Source organism: Jaculus jaculus, chromosome 1 (assembly GCF_020740685.1).
Source record: "Jaculus jaculus isolate mJacJac1 chromosome 1, mJacJac1.mat.Y.cur, whole genome shotgun sequence".
Classification (NCBI taxonomy): Eukaryota; Metazoa; Chordata; class Mammalia; order Rodentia; family Dipodidae; genus Jaculus; species Jaculus jaculus.
The window spans coordinates 95,671,402-95,693,005 of record NC_059102.1 but is presented as its reverse complement, the minus strand read 5'-3'; the positions used below and the strand labels follow the sequence as shown (position 1 = coordinate 95,693,005).

The following is a 21,604-nucleotide window of genomic DNA, read 5'->3' as shown; positions in this document are numbered from 1 at the left end:
CCTACCTCCCCCAACAAATAAAACTAAAATATTAATGAAGGCCCAGGAGAAAGTTTGTAAAAAGGTGGGCTAGAGAAGATAACTTAGCAGGTAAGGAACTTGCCTGCAAAGCCAGAGGACCCAGGTTCAGTTGCCAAGAACCCACATATGCCAGATGTGCAAGGTGGCACATGCATCTGGAATTTGTTTGCAGTGTCTGGAGGCCCTGGTGTACACACACGTTCTCTCTCCTTCCTTCCCTCTCTGCCTCTCAGTCTCTCAAATAAATAAATAAAATATTTTTTAAAAAGCTGTGTGGCTTCCTTTCTTAATGCCACACTGTGTAGCATAAGAAGGGTAATTTTTCCCAGTAGGGGAAGAAAGGGCTTTGGTAATTTAGATTAATCCAAGGAAACACTTGCAAAATGCCAAAAGGGAATGAGTGAAAGGTAAATTGAGGAGTTATATACATTGCTAAGTATTGAATTGCAGCTTCCTTTTAGTTAAGTTGCAATTTAAACTGTTAAAGTTAACTGGCAAAACAGAATCAGCATGGCTCTGTTACAATACTTAGGATGTCCAATTTAGCATGCAACTGTAAGTACAAACTTACAATTACAAAATATTGCAATTTTTGCAATATTTTGTAAAGCTAGTTACCTTTGAATAATGGTTGGGTGCAGTCTGATTTAAGAATATGGGCTGGGTCTGAAGAGATGGCTCAGCAGTTAAAAATGATTAGTTGCTTAACTTCATCTAGTTAAATTTTGTTTGTTCTTAGTAGAGCCCATAAGCAGAGTTCAAGGAGAAGTTTTCATTAACTCTTCAAAAACTTAGAGAAGACCATTGCACTCAACCAAAAAGCAATTTATTTTCTACCTACAAAAATTATTTTGCTATTCTGTGAAACCTGGTTCCTAGGTATCCTAAATTTTTAAGATAAATTTGTTATCTAAATCAGTGATTAAAATAGTGTTTACATATGGAAGTTAATTTTAATTACTTTGAGTCAAAATGAAATGAATGCATTTTGAAAACCACATGAGATTGGAATATTTGGCTCCCCTACCAAGACTCATGTTCATAGGTGGTAAGTTTTATGTACAAGACTTCTTTACATTTGGTTTGTTGCCTAATCACAATGAAATTTGACTATTGTTCAAGGGATACATGCAAAATAATTACAGAATGGAGAGTAGTTTTGTATAAAATTCCTTTGTTTCATGTTAATGCATTGACATTTTTACCGAGATCAATAAAATATGTGCCAAAACAGAACTTGGGAGAAAAGTATACATTTTTCAGAGTATTACGGTATTGCTACTAGAACCATAGCCTCCTTCAGCTGATCTAATTTTGGTTTATCAACTCTGGGAAACTAAGTAGAGGGATGTTTTCACGTCTAGTAATACACTAAGTCCCCAGTTAATTATTATTCTTTATATCAGGTTATAGAATTTATAAGAAAACAAGTATATAGAAAAATGCTCAGCCACTTTTTGTGGCTAGCTTTATAAACCAAGGGTGTTTGAACTCTTACATAAATAGGAATAATTATCAGAATCTATAAAGTCAAAGAATAAACATAAATTCAATTATCTTTTAATCTGTTGTTGCTTAAGCAATAAAACTGACAAGAACTTTACTTCCTTAAAATGTTGTATTCTCTTTATACCTGCCTTAAAAATCAGATGTGAAATGGGTCAAGGAATCATGACTATAAAGAATTACTGGTTTTGTCACTTTAAGTTGAAGTAATCACAGCTGCTAGTACAGAAATTAAAATAGCCTTTTCTGTAGCCTAACAAGACACTTTTTAAAACAAGTATTAGAAGATGTACTAAAAGACTTATTGATGAGGTTATATTCAGTCTGGGGTTTGGTTGACTTGAATAATGTCTTTTAACTGTGTTTAAATGTATCTTGATTCACTAAATATTTACCCCATACTAATATGCCACACTGTATGAATATAGTGGACTTGATCAAATGTTATCTAAATTTAATCTAATTCTTTGGGGAAAAAATGTGTTCCATATTATTGTGAATTGCTTAGCATTATTGAATGTTTAAAAGAAAGTACCTCGTGGGGGGGGGGGGAGCAGCAGCAATCAGTTGCAAAGCCTGGTGGCTTGGGTTTGATTTTCCAGTACCCATGTTAAAGCCAGATGCACACAGTGGCACATAAATGTGGTATTTCTTTGAGGTAGCAGGGGCCCTGGCACACCCATACTCGTTTTCTCTGTCTCTCTCAAATTATTATTATTTTTTTTTAAGAAGAGAGCCCAGCATGGTGGTGCACTCCTTTAATCCTAGCACTTGAGAAGCAAAGGTAGGAGGATCACTGTGAGTTCAAGGCCAGCCTGATACTACAGGGCAGATTCCAGGTAGCCTGGGTAGAGTGAGGCCCCAGGCCCTACCTTGAAAAACCAAATATGTATAGATGGACTAAAATGTAAGGGCTGGCAATTGTAAACACTTTGCTTTCTAGTACTGTAGAAATCGTTTTATGAAAAATTTTATTATTTCATGTTTGTATAGTTTAGTAAACAAAATCCCATTTTCTTTTCCTTTAAACTTTTCTGTAGTTTTAATGTTTTCTTGAATATAAAAGAAATAAACATTTATTTAGTAAAACTGATTCCAAATAAAATTTGCCTGTAACCCCACAATTGTATCATGCAGTGCTTAATACCTGTATAATACTCCATTACACAAACATATCCATTTCCTATTATCAGACACATACCCATTACTGACTATGAAAAAGTGCTATTAAAAATCTCTCCAGGGCTGGAGAGATGGCTTAGCAGTTAAGCGCTTGCCTGTGAAGTCTAAGAAACCCAGTTCGAGGCTCGGTTCCCCAGGTCCCACGTTAGCCAGATGCACAAGGGGGCGCACGCGTCTGGAGTTCGTTTGCAGTGGCTGGAAGCCCTGGCGTGCCCATTCTCTCTCTCCCCCTCTATGTGTCTTTCTCTCTGTGTCTGTAGCTCTCAAATAAATAAATAAAAAATGAACAAAAAATATTTAAAAAAAAATCTCTCCAAGGGCTGGAGAGATGGCTTAGCAGTTATGTGCTTGCCTGTCAAGCCTAAGGACCCCAGTTCAAGGCTCGATTCCCCAGGACCCACGTTAGCCAGATGCACAAGGGGTGCACCTATCTGGAGTCCTTTGCAGTGGCTAGAGGCCCTAGTGTGCCCATTCTCTATCTGCCTCTTTCCCTGTCGCTCTCAAATTAAAAAAAAAAAATATCTCGGGCTGGAGAGATGGTTTAGGGGTTAAGCGCTTGCCTGTGAAGCCTAAGAACCCCAGTTCAAGGCTCTATTCCCCAGGACCCACATTAGCCATATGCACAAGGGGGCGCACACATCTGGAGTTCCTTTGCAGTGGCTGGAGGCCCTGGCGCGCCCATTCCCCCCCCCCTCTCTATCACTCTCAAATAAATAAATAAAAATAAAAAATAATTTTAAAAAAAACCTCTCCCAAGTGCTCGCCTCAGCAGCATATACGCTAAAATTGGAACGAAACAGATTAGCATGGCCTGTGTGCAAGGATGACATGCAAATTCTTGAAGCGTTCCGTATTTTTACAACCATTATTGCCATATAGCCTAGAAATTCTACTACTACCAATATGTCCAAAAGAAATGAAAACAGTTACTCAAATATGTGTTCATGGCTGTTCACAGCCTCCTCACAATAACAAACAGTAGAAACAACTCAGAACTTTATCCACAGCTGACTGATAAGCCAAATGTACACAAATGTAATGTTACTCAGCCAGAAGTAAAATGAAGTACTGGTAAATACGATGTATGGAGGAATTTCCAAAACATTATTCTAAGTAAAGGAATCCAGTCACAAAGGGTCATATTTTATTCTGTTTTTATGAAATATTCAGGACAGGTAAATCCATAGACTTGGGAAGAGATGATGTGGTGATTTGAATGTAAATGTCCCCCATAACCTCAGATATTGTTATTAAGCTTCCTATTTAGTCTGCAGCAGGTTGAGCCTAGCTGGAAGAGGTGTGTCACAAATCTGACTCTAGCCTTTTCATGAGTTCAGAGTCAGCTTGCTTGCTGTTCTGTCTCTGCTATGGATGTATGATGAAGTGAGCCAGCTTCTTCCACCATGATGAAGCTTCTTGGAGACCTGAAATAAATCCTTTCTTCCCATAAGTTGTTTCTGTTTGGGTATTTTGTCCCAGCAACAAGAAGGTAACTGCAACAGATGGTTGGGGAATCTTTTAAGAAATGGAGCCTTGCCTGAGGACATACACACAACACACAGTTACACATTCAGGTATATCGTCTTCTATCATCAGAAGGAGGTGTCTGCAGAGGGCAAGAGAAGTGAGAAAAGAAACTAGGCTTCTGAGGTCCCACCACTCACTCCCTGAAGAGCTATTGGCAGCAATGACTTCTGGGGCAGGGAAGGACTCATCTTCAGTACTTTAGTCACTGAGAGAGTTCTGAGGAGATAAACTACCCTTGCTCTTCAGCCAAGACACAGCTGAAACCACAGAGGAATTGGGGAGATGAGCAGGAGTGGTTGCTTCTATGGTGAACATAATCAGTAATCAGCTCCACAGTGAAGGAAACAAACCTTGAGGAGACTCACCACTTACTAAAGCAGAGAGCCAGAGGCTCATAAGAGCTCATTGCTGAAGTAGACTTAAAACACACCAGCCGGGCATGGTGGCACATTTTAATTCCAGCACTTGGGAGACAGAGGTAGGAGGATTGCCATGAGTTTGAGGCCACCCTGAGACTACATAGTGAATTCCAGGTCAGCCTGGGCCTTGCAAAACCAAAAAAAAAAAAAAAGAAAGAAAACACCATGGCAGAAGAGGGGTTGGAAAAATTTTAAGAGCCACAGGTTGAGACATGCCCAGAGGCATTGCCTCCCCTCAAAGACTGTTGCTCTCACAATGCATAACCCACATTCCCATGGGGAATACCTGCAACCTCCACTGAGGAGGCTTCCCAGCGGAATGGGGATAGGGATGAGGGAAAGAGGGTACCAACATATGATGTATTCATACAAAATATGTTGTTAATTTAAAAAAAAGTCCCGCTGGGTGTGGTGGCGCATGCCTTTAATCCCAGCACTCAGGAGGCAGAGGTAGGAGGATCGCCATGAGTTCAAAGCCACCCTGAGACTACATAGTTAATTCCAGGTCAGCCTGGACCAGAGTGAGACCCTACCTCGAAAAAAAAAAAAGTCCCCCACCCTTTGCTGTATCCCTTCCCTACACAGACATGGCCTTGGCTGTGAAGATCTCAGAATTGGTGGAACAGGTTTGAATGATCCAAAAATCTTGGATGCACTGAAAAATATGTGGATACTCCATTTCGCAAGCCATTTGATTCCTTGATTTTGGGGAAGATAAAAAATGTTGGTTACATCCTTCTTACAAAACATGGGAGGCAGCACACCATCATGCCTTCAAAAGTCAACTACCAGGCGAACATCTGGGCTTTGAAGGAAGAGGGTTGTACACATGTCATAGTGACCACAGCTTGCGGCTCCTTGAGGGAAGAGATTCATTGATCAGTTCATTGACAGGACATCCAGAAGACTTCAGACCTTGTATGATGGAGTGTGCCATATCCCAATGGATGAGCTGTTTTGTCCCAAAACAAGAGAGGCCCTCATAAAGACAGCTGAGAAGCTAGGATTTTGGTGCTGCCATTGAGGGGCCTTGTTTCAACTCCTGGAAAGAGAGCTTCGTGTTCCGCCCCTAGGGAGCAGATGTTATTAATATGACCACTGTTCCAGAGGTGATTCTTGCTAAGGAGGCTGGAATTTGCTATATAAGCATTGCCATGGCAATAGATTATGAATGCTGGAAGGAACATGAAGAAGCAGTTTCAGTGGACCGGGTTTTACAGCCCTAAAAGAAAATGCCAATAAAGCCATAAGTTTATTCCTCACTACCACATCTCAGATTGTGTCAATGGAACCTCCACAACCTGAATTATATGGCCCAGCTTGACGGCCACCAGAAAACTTTCTACTAGTCATTTTGAGAATTTTGCTTAACTTTGAAAAACAAAAATGGGAAATGCAATTTCATGTTCTTGCCTACAAAAGAAGAGCCTGCAGTGAGAAAGACAGGGTGGAGAGTTGCATGGCATCGGAGGCTCCGCCCAGAAACATGGACTTCTCCAGAACCCAGAAGAGCAAGTAGCATGGCCAGCAGAGTAGATAAGGGGCAGTCTGACAATGGAGAGGGGAAGAAGTGAGAAATTCTCATTCTCACATTCCTGGATTTGCAATGATCAGGACTGGGGAGAACAGTCCAGCTTCCTGTGCTGCCCAGTAATGAGGTGGGAATGGGACTCTGGATATTGAATTACTATTACTTAAAATAGCAGATATTCAGAGAAACCTGAATATGCAAAAATTAGAAGCAAATTATGTTCTTACTATAATAGGATATGAAGATCAACTGAAGATCATGTATTCACAGAATATTTGGTGTGCTAAAGAAATGATTGGTCTATGAAATGAGATAGAAACTGTGTGAGCAATTGTCAGTACTAGTTTTGTTTTCCTATGCTGTGTAAATGTATAAAAAGACTAGAGGGGAGGATACATAATCATGTTGCTGTGCTTGTGGGAGGGATATTCAGTAATTTTTATTTTCTTTGAAACTTTCCATATCTACATTTTTCTGTCACCTCTTTCGTGGTCCTATTTTGGACAGCAGATCCAAAACAAGTCAGGCAGACTAATAGTGTCAAGAATTGGAAATAATAGGAAATAACGTTCACTGAGGTATAAGCAGACATCACCAGACTGTGCTTCAATGGCTGGTAAAGCACCAGGGAACCACTTGCAAAAAGCTCCTTCTTGGCTATTTTTTGTAGCAGCTGGGATCTTTCTTACAGCACATGGGTAGGACAGGCCTCAGCTGGCAGGTTGGCAAAACAGCAGACAGCTCATGGGAGGCAACCACGGTTTGGAAATGTGAATGGTCCAAGCATTTGTGCTATTATTTCTAAAATTAGCCCATGCTGAAGTGGGGCAGCATCAAAAGCAATAAAGGACACCTCCATGATACTTCATGTTATTTCACCAAACCGGCAACAGTGCGTTGATTTTGACCTAGAGCAACACAGGCACAGTATATAACGGAAGCTTCCCTGGCTTATGATTTTGTCAACAGCCATCAGTGTTTTCCTAGTCTGTCACCAGTAATCACATGAAGACCACAACCAGTCAGAACCAGACCATTCACAAACTTGATGCCAATTTGCATTGGTTCCCATAGGGATTCCAGTAATGATCATAGGGGCTTTCAAGTCCACTTGCTTACAGGGCTTGCTCTCTTCTATCAATTGCTCTTTTCTATTAATGGCTAGTGGGATATATAACTATACAACCCCACTACTTAGCAGCTGGATTGTCTACAGTGGCTCCTGTTGAAACAGGAGGGAGCAGCTCTGCTCATGGTAAGCTCTTCTGAGCTGGATTCTTACCCAGAAAACAGTAAAAAATTAACTTTCTGGGCTGGAAGACAATCAAAAGGCTGGTGGGAGAGAATGAATGCATGTAACAAGCTTTATTGTACAGGAATCAGAATTACAGTAGACAGAAACAGCAGGGCAGCTTAATCACAAGCGAAGGGGTGGGAACCCCAGAATGACACCTCATTTGAAGACTAAATTTGGGGGGTTAAGTATAGTGGGACTACCTATCATTGAAAGTGTCCTAAGCTGATTGTCCATTGAAAGTTTAGTATTAATTGGAGATCTTTGAATGGGGCTGTTGATTTGGAGAAGAATAAGGTGAGCTGGCAGACTGACTGTGGAGAAGCATTAGAAGCAGCCAGCTGGGACAGCCTCCCCAGCCACAATACTTCAGTCTGAGCTCCTAGAGCCCCAGCCATCCCCAATCAACCATGAAATTTCTTAGCTTCTTAAGTATAATTCCCAGAAATGGGGGATTTTTCTCTCACTGTCCTCTTCACAATATCCCCTTCCTTAATCATTCACATTCCTGAACATGATAACACCAATGTTGTCCAGTTCCAAGTTCATAGTCATATCCATTGAGCCTGAAGAAAATTACCATTTCTTCAGCTTGAACTGATATGGAAATTTGGGGTGCCTTTGAGAGTGACAGAGTTTTTCTCAGCTCATGGTTGAGCTGTAACTCAGGAGTTAGGGTGTTACATGCTGTCGGCCACACAAAACTTTCAATGAGTCAGTGGCCTCCAGGTTCTTGTCTTAAGAAGTTTGGTGAATGAAATCCACAGACAGATGACAGAGGGTGGAGTTTAGAAAGATTTGATTATAGAGTTTAGGAGAAAGAAAGCAGTCAGGGCTCCTGCTGATAAGCAGGAGGGGTTTCTAGAAACGGGAAACCCTGCTATTGCAGTTAGTTTTGTGTTACTGACAGAAAACATCCAACCAAGATCAGCTTGTGAGAGGAAAAGATTTATTTTGGCTAACAGACTCAAGGGGAAGTTCCATGATGGCAGGGGAGAATGATGGCATTAGCAGAGGTTGGACATCACCTTCTGGCCAACATCAGGTAGACAACAACAGCAGGAGAATGTACTAAGCACTGACGATGGGAAGCTAGCTATAAAACCCATAAGCCTGCCCCCAACAATGTATTACTTCTGGAAGGCTCCAATTTCTAAGTTGGCACCAGCTGAGGACCTACCATTCAGAACATATGTTTGTGGGGGACACATTCTGCCCCTAGCCCCCATAAACTGATAACCATACTTGATGTAAAATGTAGTGCATTCAGTTCAACTTTAAAACTCCCCATAGTTTTTATCAGTCATGATGTTGTTCAATCATCCCTATGGTACAAGTTCTTTTAACTGAGCCATAATACCAATAAACATTTACACTGCAAAAGATGGCATTGGGAATAGCAAAGAAATACAAGATTTAAAACAAACATGGGCACACCAGGGCATCTAGCTGCTGAAAACAAACTCCAGATGCATGCGCCATCTTGTGTATCTGGCTTACATGGGTCCTAGAGAGTCACATCAGGGTTCTTTGGCTTTGCAGGTAGGCACCTTAACCACTAACACATTTCTCTAGCCCAGTAAAGATTCTTGATTGTGCTGCACCTCAAATTTTCCAAAAGGTGATATATTAAAACAAAGATAATTAGCATAAACAAAATGAACAGGAATCTGTCTTTGATTATTGTGAATATTTTGAAAAAAATTCAAACAATATTCTGAAATGACCAAAGTCAGTTTTCAAAATCAAAGTTATGTCCTTTAAACTCCAATTTCTTTTTTTTTTTAAGTTTTTTTGTTGTTCATTTTTATTTATTTATTTGAGAGCGACAGACAGAGAGAAAGAGGCAGATAGAGGGAGAGAGAGGGAATGGTGCGCCAGGGCTTCCAGCCACTGCAATGAACTCCAGACGCATGCGCCCCCTTGTGCATCTGGCTAACATGGGACCTGGGGAACCAAGCCTCAAACCGGGGTCCTTAGGCTTCACAGGCAAGCGCTTAACCGCTAAGCCATCTCTCCATTCCTAAATTCCAATTTCTTAAGTGGATCAGATGATAACCTGGTAATATTAGTAAAAAAAAAAAAAAAAAAGAAAGAAAGAAAGAAAAAGAAAAAGGCTAGAGAGATGGCTTAGCAGTTATGGCACTTGCCTGCGAAGCCTTAGGACCCATATTCAACTCTCCAGGTCCCATGTAAACCAGATGCAGTGACACAAGCACACAATGTCGCACATGTGCACAAGGGGGCATGCACATCTGGAGTTTGACTGCATTGGCTGGAGGCCTTGGCCTGCCAATTCTCTCCCTCTCCCTCTCCCTCTCCCTCTCCCTCTCCCTCTCCCTCTCCCTCTCCCTCTCCCTCTCCCTCTCCCTCTCCCTCTCCCTCTCCCTCTCCCTCTCCCTCTCCCTCTCCCTCTCCCTCTCCCTCTCCCTCTCCCTCTCCCTCTCCCTCTCCCTCTCCCTCTCCCTCTCCCTCTCCCTCTCCCTCTCCCTCTCCCTCTCCCTCTCCCTCTCCCTCTCCCTCTCCCTCTCCCTCTCCCTCTCCCTCTCCCTCTCCCTCTCCCTCTCCCTCTCCCTCTCCCTCTCCCTCTCCCTCTCCCTCTCCCTCTCCCTCTCCCTCTCCCTCTCCCTCTCCCTCTCCCTCTCCCTCTCCCTCTCCCTCTCCCTCTCCCTCTCCCTCTCCCTCTCCCTCTCCCTCTCCCTCTCCCTCTCCCTCTCCCTCTCCCTCTCCCTCTCCCTCTCCCTCTCCCTCTCCCTCTCCCTCTCCCTCTCCCTCTCCCTCTCCCTCTCCCTCTCCCTCTCCCTCTCCCTCTCCCTCTCCCTCTCCCTCTCCCTCTCCCTCTCCCTCTCCCTCTCCCCCTCCCTCCCTCCCTCCCTCCCTCTCTCTCTCTCTCTCTCTCTCTCTCTCTCTCTCTCTCTCTCTCTCTCTCTCACACACACACACACACACACACACACACACACACACACAAAGACAAGTTGTTGGGCTTGCTTAAAAAAAAGTTATAATTGAGTGACCACTCTTACCCTGGGACCTTGTCCATTCAATTTATCCACTTTCAAGGTCTGTCCAGGAAAAAGGAGGCAAACAAACCTTCTCACATAATGAATATTCAGCTTTAACAGTCAGATAGGTAAACCAAGCCTTGTGTTCAGATAAGACCCTTTAACAAGCACAAAATTATCCTTGTCCCCTGAACATCAAAAAGTTTATTGTAAAGGGCCGGGGAGCCTAAAAAAGACTGTAGAAAACCCAAACATCAACAGGGGAAATTAAAACAGGAACAAGGTTTTCTGGCTTATGTATGAAATAAAGGAAGTACCTTAGAAGTTGATGCTCAAAGCAAGAATTATATCTGCAGGACATTGCTGTCTTAATTTGATGCAGTAGTAAAAGTTTGCCTCTCTGTATGAGAGCCACATCAGTCCAGATCAGCTTCTATACTATGGAGATAGTCATGGGTTCCCTATGTTCCTCATACTGTGGAAACTATCCTAAACTTTCACTACAGTGAATATCGCTTTGTTGTCAGTCAGCAGGCTTGCCACCTATCATCTGAACGTAAATTACTGTCTCCCGCTATAAAAGGCTCCTCCTGATTGGATTACCTTGATTGGTCACCTCCTCCCTCCTGAGAGAACTTTACCAATAACACCTATAGATACTGCTGATGCTGTTGACTTTAAGAGTGGATCATATTTTTAAATTCTGGAGAAAGCAGTGCAGGATATGTAATTGTCTTTCTTTTTGTGTGTACATGTGTGATGTACATGTACATGTGGTGTGGTGTGTGTTTGTGTGTAAAGATGCAGTGCCCCATGCACACACTGAGGCCTGGGCTGAACATCAGGTGTCCCTGCCATTGCACATCTACTTGATTCCTTGATATGGTATCCTTTTCACTGATTTTTGGAGCTTGCCGTTTACACAAGCCCCAGTGATTTTCCAGTTCCTGCTCTCCAAAGGACTGGGGTCCCAGATGTGCATGGCCATGCCCAGGCTACTTATGTGGGTTCCAGGGAGTCAAACTCAGTTGGCCTCAAGACCCCTCAGGCCCTTATGCTTGCACAGGAAGCACACTTAATTGCTGAATCATCTTTGAAGCCTGCAGTTGTCTCTGTAATGGTAACCATCAAAACCAACTATCTTCATACTTAAAATCAGCCCCACCAACTGGACTAATACTGGCATACACAATGGCAGAAGATAAAGGGCACACAGTGGGTATGCATGTGGATTAGCCCTTCAAAACAGTAGAATGCTCACTAACCTTTAGACATACTAGAAGCTATGAAAAACATAGTTAGAACAACCAGTTTACTTCGCTAGGCTTTTTTTTGAGACAGGTTCTCACTATGTGTCTTTGCTGATCTTGACCTTGTTTTGTAGCAGAGGCTGGTCTTGAACTCATAGCCTCCTCTTTCAGCCTCTTGTGTGCTGGAATTACAGTGTACCATGACACACAGCTGAAGAAAAAAAAAATTGTGTTTTTTTTTGAGGTAGGGTCTTGTTCTAGCCCAGGCTGACCTGGAATTCATTATGTAGTCTCAGGATGATCCTAAATTCATGGTGATCCTCCTACCTCTGCCTCCCAAGCACTAGGATTAAAGGCATGTGCCACCATGCCCGGCATGAAAAAAATTCTTGAATTGCCTTTGTACACACAGGTTCTGTTGAGAAAGAACCCTCCAGAAGGAATTAAGAATATGGGACAGTGGAAGATCAACGTTTTTGTTTTTGTTTTTGTTTTGTTTTTGGTTGAGGCAGTGTCTTACTATGTAACCCAGGATAGGCTTGAACGTGAGTTCTTTCCTTAGTCTCTTGAGCATTTGTATTACAGGCACATGTCACCTCATCCTGCTGGAATTTATCTGACACTGTTTTATGGCATGGACCAAATGACAGACTCATAATACTTCAGTTTTCCTTTTTATAACATATTCATGAATATACATTGAAATCCCAATAAATGATAGTTTTGGGAATATGGAAAGCCACTTCATAGATCACAGTGATAGCTTCCCTTTGCCTCTGGGGCTTTTACAATCCTGGCAACAGACTATGCCCATTTGCCACCACTTTGGTTGGGTGCATGTGTCCACACATATATGAAATTACTTGTTTTCTCACTAGACTGAAGTATTTCCATGTCCAGAGACATGGGCCAATGGTAGGAGAAATCCTACTAGAAAAGATTATTCCTGCTTGGGGAGTTACATCTGAACTCCACAGGTATTAGAGAACATACTCCTCTGGCCAAACAACTCAGTGTATTTGTAATGCGTGAGCAATTTTCCTACACTTCCATTGTGTTGCTTATCCTCAGTACTCTAGACTGATGGAAGCCCCAACTGGCAAAATTCACCGAGGTTTTTGACCTTTCCTGGCCAAAGGCCATTCTGGTTTTGCTCAATCTTTGTTCCAACCCATTAGGAAAATAGCAAGTTTCTCCCTTTAAAATAATAACAGAAAGGCCCATCTGCCTAGGTGAAGGAAACATGAGACAGCTCTCTTCAGAGCAGTTATTTCCACTGTTGCCAAGGTCTTACTGAGCTTCTTATAAAAACTTCAAAGTGAATTAAAGCCTGTTTTAGCAGATAGCTTGTGGTGGACAAAGATATATTATTGTAGATCACAGCTTTTGACCTGAAGATTTTGTTTACTGTAAGTGAAATAAAATAAAGGTTCCATCCAGCTTGTTTGAAGGGACTCTATGAGGTATTGTTAATCAGTCCTTGTGGCTAAATTAATAAACATTAACTCATAGATCTATAGTTCTCATTTTTTAAAAGGTACCTCCTCTGGGTAGACATTTAGCAGAGGTCTTCAGCTAAAATTGATTCACAAACCCATTCCTTTTTTATATCTAAAAATTTTAGTTGGTCCATGAAAATATAAAAATTATATCTTTCTACAGTGCTGGGGGTCAAACTCAGGGTCTTACACATGCTCAGCTAGTACTCTAACACTGAACTGGATAGTTAGCCATCATAAATATAGTACATATTAGTAAAGCAACATGTGTTATTTTCATATACACATACATTATGTAATGTTTAAATCTTGTTGAGCCCATCTATTTCCCCAAACATTTATCATGTTTATTGTAAATATAATCAAAATCCTTTATTATAGGAGGCACAGTCTTTGTTCTGATCTACCTGTAACATATTACCATTTGTAGTTACCTTCTCATTGCTGGAATAAAGCACCAACTGCAGCAGGAGAATGACCTGAACTCTAGCCAGGGAAAGGTGGGTATAACACCTCTGAACCCACCCCCACTAACGTATCTGCTACAGCAAGTCTCTACTTCCTAAATTGCCATCAGCTTGAGACCAAGCATTCAAAACACGAGTTTATGGGGAACAGGCCTTCAGTATAAGATTGGGATGGCTGAGGCATCCATCTATGTCAACTGAGCAATTGCCAGGTACTCGGCCTCTCTCATGTGCAGATAACTTGGACTGCTCAGCTATAACCTGTAAGCTGATCTCATACATTTCCTTATAATATGGATTCATTCTGTTGGTTCTGTTTTTCTAGAGGCCTCTAATATATCTAACTACGTCTTCACTACTTTTCTAATTTATTATCCAAAGTTCTCTTTATTATCATAGCCTCAAAAGAAGAGCCTTTTAGGGATGGAGGGATAGCTTAGAGGTTAAGATGTTTGCCTGCAAAACCAATGAACTCAGGATCGATTCCTCAGGATCCATGTTAGCCAGATGCACAAGGTGTGCATGTGTCTGGAGTTCGTTTGTAGTGGCTGGAGGCCCTGGCACGCCCATTCTTTCTCTCTCTCTCTCTCTCTCTCTCTCTCTCTCTCTCTCTCCCCCTCTTTCTCTCAATGAATTTCTAAAATGAATAAACAAATATTTTTTTAAAAAGAAGGGCCTTCTGCCCAGAAAGCCAAGCGCCACATGTTCTCTCTCATATGTGGATCCTAGCTACAGATGACTGGGCTTCTGCGTGAGAATGAAAATACTTAGTAGCAGAGGCCAGTAAGTTGAAAAGGAGACATAAAGGGTGGAGAAAGGAAGGGAGGAGGATACTTAATAGGTTGATATTGTATATATGTAATTACAATGATTGTAATGGGGAGGTAATATGATGGAGAATGGAATTTCAAACGGGAAAGTGTGGGGGTGGGGAGGGAGGGAATTACCATGGGATATATTTTATAATCATGAAAAATGTTAATAAAAATTTAAAAAAAAAAAAAAGAAGGGCCTTCTAAGTGTACAAGAAGATAAGCCAATGAAGACCCTTCTGAACAAGATAGTGTGAACTGAAGTTCCCAGAAAAAAAAAATAATAAGGCACCGCATGGCTGATTGATTAGAAGTGCATGATTATGGAGACTTGGAATGCTGCAGATTCAGAGCCAAATCATCCTGGGCTATCTTTAGTTCCCTTAATAGCCATGCATTGCCCACCTGTGTCTGACCTAATACCCTTTAATCTTTCAGGTAGAACTTCTGGAACACATTGACTTAATAGACCATTAGCTTCCACCAATCTAAAAGCTAAGAATTTCATCAGGTATTATCTAAAATCTGTAACAAAGTTTTACTTGCTTGCTTTAACTCACGGGGGGGGCAGGGGGAGCCTTGACTTACAACTTTCTTTTTTTCTGGGACTATGAAAAATTCATGAACCACTTTTAGTTTGGGACATGTTATTTAGGACAACCTGGGTCCTTGTTCCTGGGGTATGGTCACTCATATTTGGATCAGAATACAGGATCTTTATTCTCTTTGAGGTGAGGACTATGTTTTTTGGATATTCTCAGGAATGTGACTAATACACATCTAGATGTTGGGCTGGCAGAATATATGAATATAAATCTCTCTTCAACTGTTTATAGGATTGTTAGTTATCAGATCCAACAGAGATCTCTTGATTCCTTTTATATTGTATTATTTATTTGAGAGGGAGAGAGAAAGAGGCAGAGAGTGAATGAATTAATATGGATGTGCCTCCAGCCACTGCAAACAAACTCCAGACACAGGTGCCACCTTGTCATCTGGCTTATTTGGGTCCTGGAGAATGGAACCTGGGTCCTTTGGCTTTGTAGGCAAGAGCCTTAACTGCTAAGCTATCTCTCCTGCCCAGAGACATCTTGATTCTTTAGCCTGAAAATTATTATTATTATTTTTGTGGTAGGGACTAGCCCAGGCTGACCTGGAATTCACTATGTAATTTCAGGATGGCCTGGAACTCATAGCAATCTTCTTACCTCCGCCTCCCAAGTGCTGGGATTAAAGGTGTGTTTGTTCACCCTCGGTGCCTGTATAATTCTTAACAAATGCACATCTTTAGACTGTCTTCTAGCCTTCCCAAGAGGGGTTGTGCTATAATCACAAAGACTCTTCTTGTGCTTCTTTTTATTTATTTATTTATTTATTTATTTGAGAGCGACAGACACAGAGAGAAAGACAGATAGAGGGAGAGAGAGAGAATGGGCGCGCCAGGGCTTCCAGCCTCTGCAAACGAACTCCAGACGCGTGCGCCCCCTTGTGCATCTGGCTAACATGGGACCTGCGGAACTGAGCCTCGAACCGGGGTCCTTAGGCTTCACAGGCAAGCGCTTAACCGCTAAGCCATCTCTCCAGCCCTTCTTGTGTTTCTTACTGCATGTGGATGAACACTTATCAGATCAGACTTAAAACTACTCAGTTATTTGAGTTTATAATGATAAAAGATCACACCACCTTTCTTAATATGACATAATCAGCTGGTTACCCTGGAACTAGACTCCTTTTCAGATCTAGATCTCAGGATTTACTAATTTACATATTTTTTGTCCTCTTAATATTATTTCTCTCTCTCTCTCTCTCTCTCTCTCTCTCTCTCTCTCTCTCTCTCTCTCTCTCTCTTTGAGGTAGGGTTTCACTCTAGCCTAGGCTGACCTGTAATTTACTATGTATTCTCAGGGTGGCCTTGAACTCATAGTTGTGCCAGCCTGCAGCACGGAGGTCGAAACAGACCCTGAAGGAGGGAGTGGGAATGAATCTGAGACAAGAACACAAGGAATGGAGCCAAGACAAGGCTCAGGTTTATTCAGGCAGACACAGGCTTATATACAGAAGACAATGCCTTCATGCCCAGGGCCATGTGGTAACACCCCTCTATCAGGTGCCTATCCCTTATGTTAAATGATGCCTGGTGTTATTTCACCTGGGCTGCCTTCTCACCTAGGCTGTAGGATAAGAGATTAAAGACCATCTGTAGCTCCCAAAGTCAGAGAGCAGCTACAGCTCCCCTGCTCCCGACATCTCCCCCTTCTTTATTTATTAAAAGAAGCAACTGGGGCTGGAGAGATGGCTTAGCGGTTAAGTGCTTGCCTGTGAAGCCTAAGGACCCCGGTTCGAGGCTCGGTTCCCCAGGCCCCATGTTAGCCAGATGCACAAGGGGGCGCACGCGTCTGGAGTTCGTTTGCAGAGGCTGGAGGCCCTGGCACGCCCATTCTCTCTCTCTCCCTCTATCTGTCTTTCTCTCTGTGTCTGTCGCTCTCAAATAAATAAATAAATAAATAAATAAAATTAAAAAAAAAAAGAAGCAACTGTGCCTGTCTTTGACAGGGGCAGAAGGACATCCTTAGCTCCCAAGGTCAAAGAGCAGCTGCGGCTCCCAACATCTCCTTCCTTCCTTTGTACAAAAGATGGCAAGACCCGCTATTCAGCGGTGGGCTTTTACCAAATGGGGGAGTATTGACCTGACTCCTTCTGTGGGCTGTCATTTTTTCATCCCACAATCTTGGCCCTTGGTACCTTTTGGGGAGGGGAGGCAGGGCCTATGTGATCATAATAGGTGTGGTACCAACCTCCATGCAAGTCAGGTTTTTCTAACAGGGAATTCAGAAGTGGTCAGAAAGGGACCTTCTCTTGTGGTGCTTTGCCTCACACCCATGTTGATATGCATAGGTCTGAATCCTATGCAGTTCCTAAAGGAGGGAAGTCCATCACTGGACAAACGTATTATCTTTCAATACATGCTCTATCTTAGGTTGCATGCATCCTCCCCCGATCTTACCCATCTCTGGCTACCAGCCAGATAAAATTCAGGGAGAATTAGTATAAAGTCTGAGGAGCCAAGGACAAGTTCTATAGTGCATACCTCGGAACTCTGCACAAACATTCACAATAGACTTCATTAGACACTTGAAGAAAATAGGCAATAGGCATAAGAGAAACAGAAGGCAAACTCCCACAGCTGTAAAGCTGCCTATCCACAGACCTACAATTGTCTTTTTTCTACTTAAACTATTTTTAACCTCCTCTAGAATTTGAATACTCTTGTCAGAATACCAAGGCTTTGAAAGGTTAACAGAAATAATAACAAATGCAGGTTGTTTGACAATCATTACAAATTCAGAATTATGAGAAACACAATTGGACAGACTACAATTATCACAGGTAACATTAAACATTCCTTCAGATCCATGATACCAAGTAATATTTACATTTTCTAACATCAGGGCATAAGGTGGTGTAACACAGACCATAACAATTCCCTTTGGAAGACTATTTGAATTATTGCTGGCAGATGTAACCTTGATACCTCCCATAGCAGCAGCAATTTTCCACATGCAAGTTTGCTGATGTCCATTGTCTGACCACCACAATCCTGAGGACAGTCCAGTAGACTTCATTGTAAGCAAGACGTACATGACACCATATCATCAGGATCAGCAGTGTCCTCTTGTTTGATCTCATGGCCTGCATACTGGACCAAACGTTCTGGCAACCATCTGGCTTCATTTTCTTTCTATGAAAAAATACAAACAGATCCTCAGCCCCATATTAATACAGGGTTGGGTCCACTCCATTTGTTAGTCAATGGATCTTTCCACATTACTTTAGCATAATTATTCTTGGTTTGTGCATGCCAAAAATGGACAGTGGCAGAAAACCCTTTTGCATCCAAAAGTAAAAAAATTTTAAATAAATAAAGTATGATTTAACCATTTTGTTACTGATCCCTGTGTCATTTCCTCCTTTTTAGTTTTTTTGTAACCATATTTTTAATGTTCCATTTGCTCGCTCAATGATACCTTGCCCTTGGGGGTTATAAGGAATTCCAGTAACATGCTCAATATTAGAAGAAGAACAAAAGAGCTTAAATCCTGCACTTGTATATCGTGGACTATTATCTGTTTTCAGTTGTTTAGGTACTCCTAAAATATTAAAAGAATGAAGACAATGAGCAATAATATGTTTAGTAGCTTCTCCCGTTTGAACAGAAGCACAAATGAAACCAAAATATTTTTATTTTTATTTATTTATTTATTTGAGAGAAGGAAAGAGGCTTAGAGAGAGAGAGAGAGAGAGAATGGGAGGGCCAAAGCTTCCAGCCACTGCAAATGAACTCCAGATGCATGTGCAACTGGCTTACGTGGGTCCTGGGGAATCGAACCGAGGTCCTTTGATTTTGCAGGCAAGCGCCTTAACCACTAAGCCATCCCTCCAGCCCCCAGCTTATTTTTCTCTCTTGATATTACACACACACACACACACACACACACACTCATTCTTTCTCTCTCTAAAATTACTGTTGCCCAGTAATTATACATGATTCAGGGATTTATTGCATTTGCATGACTGAAGTCCTTTGCAGTCAGCAAAGCCTGTGTTGAAATGTATCTCTAGTGTCCTATCTACAGCTTTATGGGACATAATTACCTTGGAATGAACCTTTCTTGCCACTTGGGACCTTCAGTTTGAAAATCTTCAGAACCCTTAGTTGATTACCCATACTTCCCAGAGAAAGCTATTGATTTAAAAGGGAAAGGACTGGAAATGTCACAATAATGAGGTCAGAGTTATTTAGCCCCAGGGAAGCAGGAGGCCTGAAGCCTGAGGCCAGAGTCACTTAGGATATTCTGACCTAGCATGGAAGTCTTTTGGAGGCTGATATTATAAAGATAATAGATAACTGCACATGGCGCATGCTTCTGGAGTTCATTTGTAGTGACTAGAGGCTCTGGCATGCCCATTCTCTCTCTTTCTCTCCTCTGTCTATCTCTAATAAATAAATATATATCATATATCTTACATGAACACATAACATAAATTAAGCCCAACAAGCAATATCCTGTTATTCTTGTCAATCAATGCAATTGAAAAAAAATTATTTTGCTATACCTATTTTTGTTCTTTTTAAATCTATATTGTAGCTGGGCATGATGGTGCATGCCTTTAAAAATCCCAGAATTTGGGAGGCATAGGTAGGAAGATCACCCAGAGTTGGAGGCCACTCTGAGACTACATAGTGAAATCCAAGTCAGCTTGGGCTAGAGCAAGACTTTACTTCAAAGAATGAGCCGCCCTCCCCCTCACAAAATTTAATGTATATTGTTCTGAGATGTAGTTCACCTAGAAGAGTGTGTGCCTAGCATGCTCAAGGCCCTGAGTTTGATACCCAGTGCCACATAAACTGGGTATAGTGGCCCACACCTGTAATCCCAGACCTCCGGAAAAGTAGGCAGGAGGATCAGGAGTTCAAGGTCAACCTTGCCTAAGTAGATAGCTAGAGGCTAGCCTGGGACCATGCTCAGAAAAAAAAAAAAAAAAAATCTATTAGAAACACATCACAGGGTATGGTGGACTGTGCTTGTTATTCCAAAAGCTGGGCTGAAGGATGGTCTGAACCCTAGTTACAGGTCAGCCTGGGCAACACTTCTAGATCACTGCACATACAAAACCTTTAGACCGTTCTTATGCCACTTGGGGAACATCAAAATAATTCCTAATAGAGTACAAGCGCCTTTCCTAATTCAAGGGGCCCTTGGCAACTGGTGGCGCCAAGGCCCACCTCCAGGAACAGCTCACGCGGTCTGCGCCGCGGCCGGAAGTGACGCAACGCCTGCGCCGGCAGCGCCCGCCGCTGCGGAAGCTGGGCTGTGTTGCTCCAGAGACCGCCGGCTCTCGGATGGTTGCTGCCCCGGGACCATGACGGGGAAGAAGTCTTCCCGGGAGAAGCGGCGCAAGCGGAGCGGGCCTGAGGCGACCGCGGCGCTGTCCGCCCCGGACCTCGTGCCCGCGCTGGCCGGCAGCGGCAGCGGCAGCACCAGCGGCTGCGGGAGCGCCAGCGGCTGCGGGAGCCTCGGCTGCTGCGGGAACGCGGGAGGCGCTGCCGGGGCGGCGGGCGGCGGGAACGGCGCGGAGCGCAGCGAGCGCCGGAAGCGGAGGAGCACCGACTCGTCCTCCAGCGTCTCGGGCTCGCTGCCGCAGGTGCGTGCTCCGCTTGCGCGGCTTCCCCGAGCCCCAGTGCCCGCCAGGCGCGGGCCGCGGCTCCTCGTTGCTGCGGAGCTCCCGGGGCCGCCGGTTCTGGAGCTTCACGACCCCTAGTCCCGCAGAACGCCGCTCCGGTGCTGTGAACTTTTGCACCCTCTGGCCCAGTCTCCCATGGAGCATATATGGGTCGGGTGCTAGTGCTCTTGTGAAGTAGACGTTTTACTTACCTCTTCATCTTCTCCTTCAGTGCGGTCTGGTTCATTCTGCCTTACACATGGAATAAACATTGATGCCCAGTTCTGCTCACGGTCGTAAGAGTTTAGCTCCTACGTTTGCATCCAACATCACATTTCAAAAGCCGTGTTCTTTATTTGCCACCAGCCTGCCCGAGATCCTTTCATTAAAACGGATAGTTGTAACTTACTGCAAAACAAATGCTTACTTAAAATTCATCCAACACAGGAATAAAAGCAGAAATGTAAACGTCCTCCGTGCCTCCACATTAATAGTTGATATAAAGGCCCTTTTCACTTTTCTTTTATACGTGTGTATTTAAGTTCCTGCACAGAAGCTGTATCTTGATATTCCCTCTTCTGAATTGGATAATACCATGGCATTGAGAAGAGTTTCTTTGTATATATGATAATTTATTTCTTAGGAGTAGGCATTTCACTATATCTTTAAAAATATTTATTTGATAGAGGGAGAGAGAGAGAGAATGAATGAATGAATGAATGGGTGTGCCAGGGCCTGCTGCCACTGAAAACTCCGGGGTCATGGACCACTTTATGTATTTGGCTTTACATGGATACCGAGGAATCAAGCCTGGGCCATCAGGGTTTGCAAGCAAGTGCCCTTAACCACTGAGCATCTCTCCAGCCCCT

The 21,604-nt window shown here is 42.8% G+C and overlaps 1 protein-coding gene, 1 non-coding gene and 1 pseudogene across 2 annotated transcripts in view; all 3 read left to right on the top strand.

Annotated features, from left to right (window-relative positions):
- Positions 1 to 417: 417 nt before the first annotated feature.
- Positions 418 to 5,979, top strand: LOC101599568 (annotated as a pseudogene).
- Positions 3,466 to 3,567, top strand: LOC123458284. The gene has a single exon (XR_006635573.1). It is a non-coding gene; the product is annotated as a U6 spliceosomal RNA (small nuclear RNA).
- A 14,433-nt stretch (positions 5,980 to 20,412) lies between the features above and the next one.
- Caap1 (caspase activity and apoptosis inhibitor 1) overlaps positions 20,413 to 21,604 on the top strand; it is a 61,031-nt gene continuing 59,839 nt past the window's right edge. Inside the window, exon 1 of the mRNA XM_045142126.1 lies at positions 20,413 to 20,717. Coding sequence (XP_044998061.1) covers positions 20,436 to 20,717 — 282 coding nt within the window. The 5' untranslated portion in view covers positions 20,413 to 20,435. The remainder of the gene's footprint in view (positions 20,718 to 21,604) is intronic.